Raw genomic sequence first — 14,031 nt, 5'->3', positions numbered from 1 at the left:
AATGAAATACACTGAGATGATAGCTAACAAATTCAGATGCAAAATCACTCTCTCAGATGTCATCATGTGTTTTCATACTGTATCAGATGGAGGAGAGAGACAGATTTTATAATCCAAACAGAAAATCGATGGCCCATTTAATTAGGGAATAGAAGTTTAAACATTTTAAATTACTTTTAAGTAAGTTGCACAAATTTTTGTTATATAACACAAGTATTACCACTAAAAACTCTACTTCTCATGATGGAGTAATCACCACATCCTTTCTTCAAACACTTTTACATGCTGTGAAGAAATATGATACGTATTTACATTGGTTATGGGATATCAAAATTTATTCAACCAAGTTTACTCAAAACCATGTTTTTAAAATTTTCAAAGGTTAATGACTCACCATTTAGTTGTAAACACCAAACTAGTTTCTGAAGTTCTATTTCAAATACTTCTTCCAAAATAGCCATAAAGAAAACCATGGAGAAATTTGGAAAGTGGTTAAGTCTCAAGCAGAAGACATAAAAACTTTGAGGTATGTTGGTAACATTGTAATTTTGTCGAAGCACTTGGAAGGGCAGATGGACAGAACGAATTGTGTCTTGAAAGAGGATATCGGATAACTATGAACAAAAGTAAATCAAGGGTAATGGAGTTTAGTTAAATTGCACCAAATCAAGTGACACAGAGAGAATTAGGTTAGGAAATGAAGCATTAGAACTAATAGATAAGTTTTGTTCACTTAGTAGCAAAGTAGAGAGGATGTGAAAAGCAGACTAGCAATAGCAAGAAAAGTGCTTCTTAAAAAGAGGTATTTTTTAACAATGAATATAATTTTAAGTGTTAGGATATCTAATCCGAATTTCTCTCTCTGAAGTGTACCATTGTGGTGTTCAATCCAGAGACTGGTTTGATGCAGCTCTCCATGCTACTCTATCCTGTGCAAGTTGCTTCATCTCCCAGTACCTACTGCAACCTACATCTTTCTGAATCTGCTTAGAGTATTCATCTCTTGGTCTCCCTCTATGATTTTTACCCTCCACGCTGCCCTCCAATACCAAATTGGTGATCCCTTGATGCCTCAGAACATGTGCTACCAACAGATCCCTTCTTCTAGTCAAGTTGTGTCACAAATTTCTCTTCTCCCCAATTCTATTCAATACCTCCTCATTAGTTATGTGATCTACCCATCTAATCTTCAGCATTCCTCTGTAGCACCACATTTCGAAAGCTTCTATTCTCTTCTTGTCCAAACTAGTTATCGTCCATGTTTCACTTCCATACATGGCTACGCACCATGCAAATACTTTCAGAAACGACTTCCTGAGACTTTAATCTATACTCGAAGCTAACAAATTTCGATTCTTCAGAAACGCTTTCCTTGCCACTATCAGTCTGCATTTTGTATCCTCTCTACTTCGACCATCATTACATCTACATCCACATCCATACTCCGCAAGCCACCTGGCAGTGTGTGGCGGAGGGTACTTTGAGTACCTCTATCAGTTCTCCCTTCTATTCCAGTCTCGTATTGTTCGTGGAAAGAAAGATTGTCGGTATGCCTCTGTGTGGGCTCTAATCTCTCTGATTTTATCCTCATGGTCTCTTCACGAGATATACGTAGGAGGAAGCAATATACTGCTTGACTCCTCGGTGAAGGTATGTTGTCGAAACTTCAACAAAATCCCTTACCGAGCTACTGAGCATCTCTCCTGCAAAGTCTTCCACTGGAGTTTATCTATCATCTCCGTAACGCTTTTGCGATTACCAAATGATCCTGTAACGAAGCACGCCACTCTCCGTTGGATCTTCTCTATCTCCTCTATCAACCCTATCTGGTAGGGATCCCACACTGGTGAGCAATATTCAAGCAGTGGGCGAACAAGTGTACTGTAACCTACTTCCTTTGTTTTTCGATTGCATTTCCTTAAGACTCTTCCAATGAATCTCAGTCTGTTATCTGCTTTACCGACGATCAACTTTATATGATCATTCCATTTTAAATCACTCCTAATTCCTACTCCCAGATAATTTATGGAATTAACTGCTTCCAATTGCTGACCTGCTATACTGTAGCTAAATGATAAAGGATCTTTCTTTCTATGTATTCGCAGCACATTACACTTGTCTACATTGAGATTCAACTGCCATTCCCTGCACCATGCGTCAATTCATTGCAGATCCTCCTGCAATTCAGTACAATTTTCCATTGTTACAACCTCTCGATATACCATCGCATCATCCGCAAAAAGCCTCAGTGAACTTCCGATGTTATCCACAAGGTCATTTATATATAATGCAAATAACAACGGTCCTACAACACTCCCCTGCGGCACACCTGAAATCACTCTTACTTCGGAAGACTTCTCTCCACTGAGAATGACATGCTGCGTTCTGTAATGCAGTTAGTTATTTTGCTCCCCAAATAGCAAAACTCATCTACTAAATTAAGTCTCTCATTCCCTAATCTAATTCCCTCAGCATCACCCGATTTAATTCGAATACATTACATTATCCTCGTTTTGCTTTTGTTGATTTTCATCTTATAGCCTCCTTTCAAGACACTGTCCACTCTGTAGCCTTGTATGGAAGTGAAACACAGAAAATAAAAGGTTCAGGCCAGAAAACAATACAAGATTTTATAGAGTGGTGCTGCAGAAGAGTGCACAACACCCGAGGTCAGATTGAGTAACTAATGAGGATGTACTTAATCAAACTGGGACAAAAAGTTATCAAACTGGGACAAAAAGTTATTTATGGCGCAGATTGACTAAATAATAGGGAACACAATGAAGCATCAAGGAATCATCAATTTAGTAATGGATGGAAGAGTGGAAAAGAGAGAGAGAGAGAGAGAGAGAGAGAGAGAGAGAGAGAGAGAGAGTGTGTGTGTGTGTGTGTGTGTGTGTGTGTGTGTGTGTGTGTGTTGGGGGGGGGGGGGGGGGGGCACGAGAATAAAACTTTTAAGAGGGAGACAAAGGCCTGAGCACAGAAAGCAGGTTCAACTCAAAGCATGGCGCAGTAGTTATTCAGATAGGTACAGATTGGCACAAGATAGACTAGCATGGTGAGCTGCAACAAACCAGTCTCTGGATTGAAGGTCTCAATAACAACAAAGACAAGGCAATTGTTGTATTACTGTGTACCACAACTGACACCTGTAACCTGTATAAGTAGCATAAAATTTATCCATCATATATTTAAAAAATCACACAAATAGAGCCTTAAATATCACTTTTTTTGTAAACTTAAAGTTTTTGCAACATAAATGTAAATGCATATCATTTCTTTAAGCAACAGAGATAGCAATTTAATTATACTAACCTCTAGAGATGCATTGCACACTGCTTTATTGGTATGGAAAAAGAAATCGTGCAAGATATCAAAGATGGATGTTTCAGACATGATGAGTTTCTGCAAGTTTTCAGGATGAAAATCGTGGCCATACATGTCAACTGCAGACAGAAAAATTGATTCCATTTGATTGTGCCGCAGTTCATAAGCTGGCTGGTGAGCAGCTATTAACACCTGCAGAAAATAAAGAATAATGCACCCAGTTAAAAAAATGCTAGTTGTGATTTGTTTAAATAAAATGTGATCTTAATAAATTAGTTTTCTTTAAAGTCATGGTTACTTACTTGTCTTGCTCTTAGGGCAACTCTAGAGTGCTCGCTACGGTTCAGTGAAGTCAATTCATTCAATGTAGTTGCTAATTCATCTGTGAGTCCCGGTTCATTTGACCATAAATGATCTATTAGCATAGTTACAAGCATATTCTTCTTAGCTACCTAAAATATAAACCAAAATGTAAATAAATAAAAGTGAAAGTATTGGGTGTTTCTATGAACAGAAACAAATTATAAAATACAAACAGAAAGGTATAGGAGTCTCACATGCAGGTAAGCTTACTTCAAGAACCAACAGCAGATCACGATTAACAATGACATTCTAAACTGAAAAATTAAAACAATTTTCATATGGTATGAGCATGAGTAATTCACTCAGAACACTGGAGAATAACAAAAAGGACAAAATGGGACAATGACAAAGAGGTAGCAAATAATGATAAGAGGAGGAAGAGAGAACAGTTTTGAAAAAGTGCTTAATGGATAGTTAGGTTTCAACAAACATCACTACAATTACGAAGTACACGTACGGGCAAAATAGGTATACAAATAAATCTAGACAAAAGGAAATGTAATCAGAGGGCAGAAAACGAGTAGATAAGAAAATTAATAACAGAAATAACCATAAACATAGAAGAGGAAAAATTAAGAGAACATATCACAAATTATTAACAGAATAATCACAAAATGTAAGAGCAGAATAAAGGTTCATGTCTGGAGGACTCGTGTACAGTAGTGGCAACAAGTGCATATCAACTTTACTGGTCCCTTTTCAAACACTTTTTGGCTTATTTTTGTGGGCTCTTTTAGCAAATATCCATTTGCAGTGCCCATGAACTCTACTACATTGAAAAGTACCAGTCACGCTTTGTCAACAACTTTTGCTTGGAAGGTTTGCCTGAAGTTTTGGTTACAGACAATGGACCACAGTTTATGGCTCAGGACTTTAAACAGTTTTGTACAGTCTGTGGTATCATTCATCTTACCACTGCTCCATTTCATCCTCAGTCGAGTGGAGGAACTGAACGATTTGTGCGTACATTCAAGCAACAGATGAACAATTTATGTGCCTCACACACACAGGAACGAGCTCTGCTGCTCTTCCTCGCGACTTGCTGCCCCCAGCCTCGTGACGGTCCGTCGCTGGCAGAGCTTCTACATGGCCGGCACCACCACACGCTGCTCCATTTGCTACACCCACTGCAGCGATCGGTGCCTCCGACACGCCTCAAGTATTGCTTTATGCCTAATGATTCTATTTTATCAGAGTTTTTGGTCACACTAGGTGCTCCACAAGAGGAACAATTCTTCAAAATTTGAGCACTTGCACGTATTCAATTCAACGTCCTGCTGGGTTGCTGTGCCGTCATCAGAACCAGATGTTTGCTTGTCGATTACAAGATTTTCCCGCCCCTTAAAGGGGAGCCGGCACGGCCCCCCTTGGGTGTCTCTCTGATACCACCAAAGATGGAGCTGGACTCATCGCTTTTGGCACCGCAGCAGCTCAACTTTCTGCCACTCATCCCAGCACCCCTGCCATTATCATCGCCACCCTCTGTTTTCCCTCAGACTGGCTCAGAAAGAGGGCGTCAACCTTTTCGGGGGTTTTGCGAACGACATTCCCCTCTGGGTGCAGGATCGTTGTCGGGGTGCAGCAGGGGGTTAAGCGTCAGTCCCAGTTATGGTTCATGGCTCATCACACCACCCAGCTTCCTGCCTCCCCCTCCTCCTCTAGTGTCGTAAGATGGCTCCCTACAATACAATGGTGCAGCATTTTCTCTCTCTTTTCGTTTCTTTTTTTTTTTTGGGGGGGGGGGGGGGGCGTTGGACAAGGAATGTGAAGTTCTAAACCATCGACTGCACACCGACCAGTGCATCAAGAAGGTGCTGATCTGCATGCCAATGGAAAGAGAGGGCAGGAAAACAGAGTTTAGCACCCCCTGTCAATGCTGACTTAACCAGCCACCAGTCGCTGGTCGGCCGAGTTCAGTCCCAGACTGAGTAATAGGAAAAGAATACTTAGACTGCATTCTGCGAGTAGTAATAGTGAAAAGCAGCCCCAGACCTACAATATTTCCGAACTGGTGCAAAAACTTGATAGTGGTACCCCTCCCTCCCTCCCCCTCAAGTGTTTGAGATAGGATATAAAAATATTTTAAAAAATCAATTTTTCAAAAATATGTTCATTTTGTAGCGCACATCTTCCTGAAACGTTTGATATATAAAACATATGTTCAAGGAAACGCAAGACATGTTGCTTTGGTCGTAAGTGTGCCAAAGTGCAGCACCATACCTCTCCACACAGCATTCTTCTATTGCACGTCACTGTCTTCGCTCTGTGCAATTCAGTGGGGTTATTTGTAACCAGGAGAATAAGAACTCTTCAGAAAATTTGCACTCTTTATTGCCTGTCACCTAGTAACGTCCTTTTGTACGACATAATCTAATCTTGCTACAGCTTTACACGGCGTGCTTTCCTTTTTGTGAAAGAATCTATTACATCATCAAAGTTTGGCAAACATTTTGCTACATGAAAAATCAAAATGTTGTCGTCTAATACTGAAAAAGCTGTTAATATAAATAGTACCCAAGACCAGCGTGGTTTCTTGATATTTACATCTACTTTGACACTGTCTGCTAGATAAAATGAAACAGATCTTTCTAATAATGCAGCAATTGTAACACACACTGTATAAGTGAGAATGTTTTGGCACAAATGGTCATTTTTATCTACCTAATTTACGTGTATAACACGAAAGAATATAATTCATAAAGTACCAATATCAAATGTCTAGTCCTACAACAAGCAAGAAGTTTTATGTTAGGAAATAGTTTCACATTTACAAAATTGTTAAGGCTTTTGTGGCCACTTGTTGACAAACTGCCTGTTGGCTTCTGTCTCGGGTTCTTCGGCCGACGTTGATCTAATGATTTTTCGGACGTTTCGCCAGCATGAGTGGCTGGCATTGTCAAAGCTTCACCCTCCATTGCCAGTGGTGAACTGGAGGCGAGCTCGCGGCCGCAGACTATACGTACCTGGAACGCCAACGTCCGAGGGCTTCTCCGCGGTCACTTCCAGTGCGGTTCTCCTCTTGCTACCTGCGACGGTCGTTCGCTGCAGTACGGGAAGCCAGGATCCGTTTACCTTAAGGCTTTCCTCTTTCTTGTTGAAACTGTTTGCGTGTTTTTTAATTTCTACAGCTTCTCTGAACGTCGGCCGAAGAACCCGAGACAGAAGCCAACAGGCAGTTTGTCAACAAGTGGCCACAAAAGCCTTAACAATTTTGTATTACGCCTCTACGGGGAGGAGATTTGCAGATTGTACCGACGCCTTGACCAACGACGGAAGAAGAAAGTGCGACTGATGTCCTCTCTCGCCTTTCTGTCACGGTGCCGAGATGAATGTGCTACACCAAAGTTCTTGAGATGCAAGCGCCTATTCACCACCGCCCAAGCACATCGTATCTACAACAGAATGGAACGAGCTTTTCTTCGTGAGCGAATACATACAACACGGAGAGACTTGGCAAGAACGGATCAGGAACTTCTGGACATTTTCTATCAACTAAGTAGCAGAATGCATCGAGACGACTGGGACAAGATCGACAGCATCACTCACAGGAGCATGCAGAACGAACTCGAGCGCTGCACCGAGCGGCAAAAGAAAAAGTTTGAAAGATGCCAGAAGCAGACCGACAAGGCGATTCCCGACATGTCACACACAGTGGTCAACCTCACTGAACGACAATTGACCGAAGAGGAAGTGTCTGTTCTTCAAAAAGGAGGGAATTTCACTATCATCCCGAGAACTACACCTATGGAGGACATCATTGCCAACACCGAAGCAGCCATTCGGACCCTTCCTTGTGAAAGGGCAGAGGAAATATGCACTGAAACAGCCAGGATACTGCGCCGAGCAAAACAACCAGCTTGCAACCTGAAGAAAGAAGAGGTACAAGCCATTAAGAATCTCAACGCCGACAAGAGTATATTGTTACTGCCTGCCGATAAGGGGAATGCGACCGTCGTAATGAAGACCGAAGATTATGAGCAAAAGATCCGAGACCTATTAGATTCGACGACGTACCGAAAACTAAGCGCAGATCCGACGCAGCATATCACTCGGAATACGAATAGATTAATCAAGGCGTCTTCTCTGCCGGCGGACATACAGAGAAACCTGCACAACACAGAAGCCCTACCACCTCGGCTGTATGGATTACCCAAGATCCATAAGAACAACGTTCCACTGAGACTGATCGTTAGCGCTCCTGGCTCACCAACGTATAAACTGGCGAAACACTTGGCCTCTCTGCTCCAGCCACACGTGGGAAAGACCGACACATACATTAAGGACTCAGGACATTTCACTGAGAATCTGAAGAAACTGAAACTTGCGCCAAACGACATCCTGGTCAGTTTTGATGTTGTTTCGTTATTTACGAAAGTGCCACTCAGCGACGCTCTGGAGCACATCGGTTCCATGTTCCCGCAAGACATCAAAAAGCTCTTCCATGCATATCTCACCACGAGCTATTTCACGTGGAATGGCGATTTCTACGAACAGCTGGAAGGCGTCGCAATGGGTAGTCCTCTCAGTCCAGTGGTGGCCAACTTCTTCATGGAACAATTCGAAGCACAGGCACTGGACTCGGCGACTTGCAAACCTAAGGTGTGGTACAGGTACGTCGATGATACTTTCGTGGTGTGGAGCCATGGTGAAGAACAGCTCAGTGAATTCCTGAGACACTTGAACAGCCTCCATGCCAACATAACATTTACCATGGAAGTAGAAAAGCACAAGAAACTGCCATTTCTAGATGTGCTGGTCACAAGGGACGGCGAAAACCTGGGACACAGCGTGTATCGAAAACCGACACACACGGACCGATACCTGCACAAACTGTCAAACCACCACCCGAGCCAGAAAAGAGGCATGATTAGCACGCTCGTAACGAGAGCAGGACGAATATGTGAGCCTCAACACCTCAAACGAGAAATGCAACACCTGGAAACTGTTCTGAGGAGCAATGGGTACTCCACAAATTACATTAGAAGTGTAACAGAGCCAAACACTTGGCGAAGTAAGGAACCAGAAAAAGAAATGTCGGGTACGGCCTTTCTGCCATACATTCCCAGAGTGACGGACAGAATCGGCCGTATATTGCGTAAACACTGCGTAAAGACGATTTTCAAACCGACAAGGAAGATCAAAGAGTGTCTTAGATCGGCGAAGGAGAAAAGAGACCCACTTGCAATGTCGGGAAAATACCGTATACCTTGCACATGCGGAAAAGTTTATGTCGGAATGACTGAACTTTGACAATGCCAGCCAATCGTGCTGGCGAAACATCCGAAAAATCATTAGATGAACGTCGGCCGAAGAACCCGAGATAGAAGCCAATAGGCAGTTTGTCAGTTTCACATTTCATTCATGTGCTGCACTTTCTCAAGCATGAGATCAAAAAGTAGTAGCAGTACGAAATTTTTATACAAACTTGGAACTGTCCCAGTTTTCCATATAATTTGTGTGATGTCTCAATTTCTTCTCCTTCCCTGTTCTGACAAATAATCTTGTCATCAGTAATTCTGTAATGATTCCTGCCATTGTCAAAACTTATTCTCCAGTTAAGTTCACTAACCCTGCCAGTATCAACGGTTCAGTTATCCATGTTTATTCTCTGGTTAGGCGTTATTACGTGTTTGTACAATGCGCTTTCTGCGCTATTCTGAGAACAGAACTCAAGCGGCTGCTAACCAGAGACTGTACAGCTGGCTGTTAATAGTGTAGCAATCTGGCAAAAAATTTCTGTCAAAATTTTTCATTTTCTAGGGTACACTGAGAAGATAATACATAATTTTTCTTACCTGTACTTCCCATTGACTGTTTATTTCCGCTCTGGTAGTCTGAACCTATAGATTTCGCTAATAATTATAACGAGGCTTATCATTCACACACGCAATCAACCACATCAACAGACAGTGACAGACATTCACCCGTTCGGGTTTGTTCAGCACAACTCGTATAGCCCCGTCCCCTTTTGTCCACGGGAAATTTTCTTATTTCTACATGCGACGGGGATTCCCTTTGTACAGACATAATTTACACTACACACACAATCATAAATCAATAAATTAACTTAGAATGTGTTCAAAAATGTTCAAAATCCAACAGGGATGCATTTCAAAATCATTTGAATAATCAATAGACCAACGTACACTAGATGCTAGGTACTCTGTGAAAAGATTTTTTTCTTGTAGAATATGAATTTGGCACCTCCTGAAATTGCAGCCCGGGGCAGATACCCCAGTTAGCCCCCCCTAGATCCAGTCCTGGTGAAAAGTAATTGCACGCAGGAGGCACAGCAAGCACAGAATGCCACTTCATAAAGGAAGTTAAGTTATTTTCTTTCTTTCTTAGAAAAAAAAAAATTCTATTAAATTTAAAGTGTTATGTACAGATCATTTTGGATTCCTGCCACCAGCTATCGCAACTTCTCTCGTTCCTTGTTTGTGTCGGTACTGACTCCCACAGTAGCCGACACAATGGTAAGAAATCCAATGTTAACATTACACACAAGCCTGATAACACAAAATTGTGAAGAATCCAAACTTCAGTAGTTTTTAGCCTTTTGAGCTCTCAGAAGCTCTCTTATCACTGAAGTTTGGCAGGTGGTCAATCTTCCTGTTTATTATTTTCAGTCTTCGTCTTTGATTTTTGTATTTTAAAGAAACATTGACAGACCACTTTAAATCAGGGCATAAAGTAAACAGTCTTGACATGTCCGTGGACCCAAAAAAAGTTACACAGTTGAGATGGGGCATATGGCTCTAAGTGGTAGGTTGGAATGTTGTATACATCTTCATTTTTCATACATACTATGTAAGAGTATATAGAGCACTTTGTGGAGTGTACTGCTACAAAAGAAGAACTCTGGCGAAAAGATGAACTGTTCAACACGCAGATTGGCTTCATGGCACAAACACTCCCCTGGATAACAGTATTAAAATGTGCTAAACAAAGGACAGTTTATGGAGGGAAATGGTCAAGTAAAAGTAGAAAGTGAAGCTCACGACTTTGCTGTGTCGTTTCAGAGAAGCTCAATGGAAGAAGATTTGACAAATAATAAGTGGCAAGTTTAGGTACTACTTACTGTAGCTTCTATTCTGGTGAATATACGGCAATTTAAGGAAAGACAAGATTGCTACTTACCGCACAGAAGACACGTTAATTTGCAGACAGGTCCAATTAAAAGACACTTAGACAAAGTTTTCGGCCACAGCCTTCATTAGCAAAAGAGAAACACACACCATTCATACACACAAGCAAGCACACCTCACGCACATGAGTGCCAACTCCGGCAGCTCAGGCCCAAGCTGCTACAGTTGGTGGCTGTGTGTGTGTGTGTGTGTGTGTGTGTGTGTGTGTGTGTGTGTGAGGTGAGCTTGCTTGCATGTATGAATTGCTGATGAAGGCTGTGGCCCAACAGCTTTGTGTAAGTGTTTTTATTATGACTGTCTGCAACTTAACATGTCTTCTTTACAGCAAGTATCAATCTATGGTTTCCTACATCGCTGATATTCCTACCTGGAGTTTCCATTGTTTGAATCTAGTGAATACACATGAATGCAAAGAGCTTTCCAGCTGCAGTGTTCAACTAGTGCAAGGAAATGTTGCAGAAGCCAACTTCCACTGTCTACTAAATCATATCATCACCATTAATGTGAATGTTAATTTAATTATGAAAAATAGTTCACCTATCCTTTAAACTGACATCTAACAACATTAAGGAGTATAATGTTGTTGTACTACATCACCAAATAAAAACAAAATGGGATTATCACTCAAGCCCTTCACACTGTCTCAACATACATCAGTGATTTTGGTTCTCACCTGTGAATGTGAAAAGATGGTTGCAGTAACGGCAGCCATGTCATCTTTGTGTTTATCACGTAGGGCTGTCACACATTTGTCATAGCTTCCTGCAACAACAGCAAAAAATCTATAAGCACATTCATGCTGTAGCTGCAAATAACATTAATGACAGTAAACTGATGCAGTAGAATGAACAGCTGTATTACACATATTAATGTTTCTTGAAAGAAAAAACTGCACACAGCAATAAAGCAGAGAAACTAAACTGATTTTTAGCACAACAAGGGCTTCTTGATTGAATTGTCTTTTTAAACAACAGCAACATTACAAACAACGTAGTCTCAAAAGCAGAACCAGTAAAGGAGCTCTTGTTCATTTCCATAACATTTAACATTGGGTACCTCATAGAAGGCCACTGTCCACAGCCGCATAAAGCTGCCCACCTTCAATGGTCAAACTCTCAGAAATGGGACAACTGATGCCTGCAGGCAAGTACTGAAGCCTTACAAGCTGCTATTTTCTTTTAAAATTATGCAAGGTGCTGAATGCAAAGACAGCCAAACAGTGTTTAACCCATACTGTGTGAAGGAAGAAGTCATAATGACTTGGGCCACCCATTTGGATGGCCTAGTATTGCCCGTTCTTCTACACTTTCATGTACATATGCTGTAAACACACTCATCTTATGAGATGACGACAGTTGTGTTCACTGGGTTGCAAGCATATGTTCCTACCGCTATTTTGTCGAAAGTCGACATGTTGAGAAACGTGGCTGTTGTACTTAAGGTTTATAATTTATATAAAAAACAGCTACCAGCCACATGTATGGTTTAAATAGGTTTATTATCTTCAGACCATGACCGGTTTCGGATTTTTCTTTACAAATCCATCTTCAGATGGCAGTTACAAGCATTGTTAGTTGGACCTAGTTTTGTTTTTGTTATTCGTTTGCTGCACTGGGAGAGAAAAGAAATATTTTTGTTGTCATATCGGTAATGGTATTTGCGAAAGATTTACTTCTTTTATAAAATCTAATTGCTCATGTTATAAATAGCATTAATAGCGTTAAGCTTACCTAGCCAGGTAATGAGAATGTTACATGCGTTCAAAAAATGTAAGATTGATGTAATGAAAACAATTAACAACATAAAATTCAACAAAAGATGTCTGTTAGAAAAAGTGACCCCAAATTATGTTAAAGTTAAGGTCAATAGTCAAACAAAAGCTGCTAAGCTTGCTAAAGTAAAATGTGAAACTATTTGGATAAAAACAGAAATCAAATTACAATATAAGAAGAAAGATAAGCTGAATAAATCTATGTACAAGCTGCATTTACAATTAGGAAATAGTCTCACACCTCTACAGTTCATATATGTAACACACCATATTAATCATGCTCTTAGCAGAGAACAACAACAAATCTCCTCTAGGCACAAGAGGAAGTTAAAATCCCTCATTCAACTTAAATCAAAGGAACCATGTAACATTGGGGAACAGCAGAAGCACATATTCTATAACAGAGTGGTAAACACAACAGATATTTCGTTCAATCCCAATTAACTTAACCTCTTAGATAAAGGCTTCAAGCATAATATTGTCCCAAGATTAATTAATAAGAACATAAAAGACCTAATAGCAGCTACAAAATTGGCATGTGACACTGCCAAACTTAAGTCTAATGAGAAAAATGCGTTGGGATATAAAGCCAACAAACTCATCACTAAACACATGCTTTCAAAAAATAATATAATTAATAATGAACAAAAAACTCTTAAAGATATCAATGATAAACTTACTGCTAACAAAGCTCTCATGGTGAAGGCTGATAAAGGAAATTCAGTTGTTGTTTTGTATGAATCAGAATACATTGAAAAAACTCTTGAATTTTTTCAGTCCAATAACTTCACAGAACTAGAATCAGACCCCACAGTAAAATTTCAAGCTAAACTTCGTAAATTACTCAACAAGTTTTGAATCCCTTTCAAATAAATATGAAATTCGGGACTGCATTACAATGAATCCAACTGCACCGAAACTTCGGTCACAGCCTACGATCCACAAAGAAAATTCCCCCATACGCCCTGTTGTGAACTCAAGAAACAGCCCAGCATACTACATAAGCAGAAAATTGAAGGATCTCCTTACCACTTACTACAGTTTCGAACATAGTTATACAGTTAAAAACACAGTGGACCTTATAGAACATATCAAAGACATCCACATACCACCAACAGCTTGATTTGCCTCACTAGATATTGTACACCTATACATTAACATCCCAGTAGATGAAACAATTAATATAATAAAAAGTAACCTTTTAAAACACAAAAAGACCAATCTACCAGAAATATATGAGTTAATAGAGATCCTCACACTCGTTTTGTCTAATAATTACTTCACCTTCAATAATAAAGTCTATAAACAAAATGATGGCTTTGCAATGGATAGCAGTCTTGCTGGATTATTAGCTGATATTTACATTAACCATCTTGAGCAAAAGTTCTTCTCATCCAATAACCAAATGAACTGTAAAATAAT

General features: G+C 40.3%; 1 protein-coding gene across 3 annotated transcripts in view; it reads right to left on the bottom strand.

Moving 5' to 3' along the window:
- LOC126203465 (acetyl-CoA carboxylase) overlaps positions 1–14,031 on the bottom strand; it is a 440,754-nt gene that overhangs the window by 98,235 nt on the left and 328,488 nt on the right. For all 3 annotated transcript variants that reach the window (XM_049937783.1, XM_049937782.1, XM_049937781.1), the window contains 3 exons: positions 11,512–11,600; positions 3,630–3,779; positions 3,316–3,519 (listed from right to left, as the gene is read on the bottom strand). In XM_049937783.1, coding sequence (XP_049793740.1) covers positions 3,316–3,519; positions 3,630–3,779; positions 11,512–11,600 — 443 coding nt within the window. The remainder of the gene's footprint in view (positions 1–3,315; positions 3,520–3,629; positions 3,780–11,511; positions 11,601–14,031) is intronic.

The sequence above is a fragment of the Schistocerca nitens genome, chromosome 9 (genome assembly GCF_023898315.1).
Source record: "Schistocerca nitens isolate TAMUIC-IGC-003100 chromosome 9, iqSchNite1.1, whole genome shotgun sequence".
NCBI lineage: Eukaryota > Metazoa > Arthropoda > Insecta > Orthoptera > Acrididae > Schistocerca > Schistocerca nitens.
This window is presented reverse-complemented; position numbering and strand designations above follow the sequence as displayed.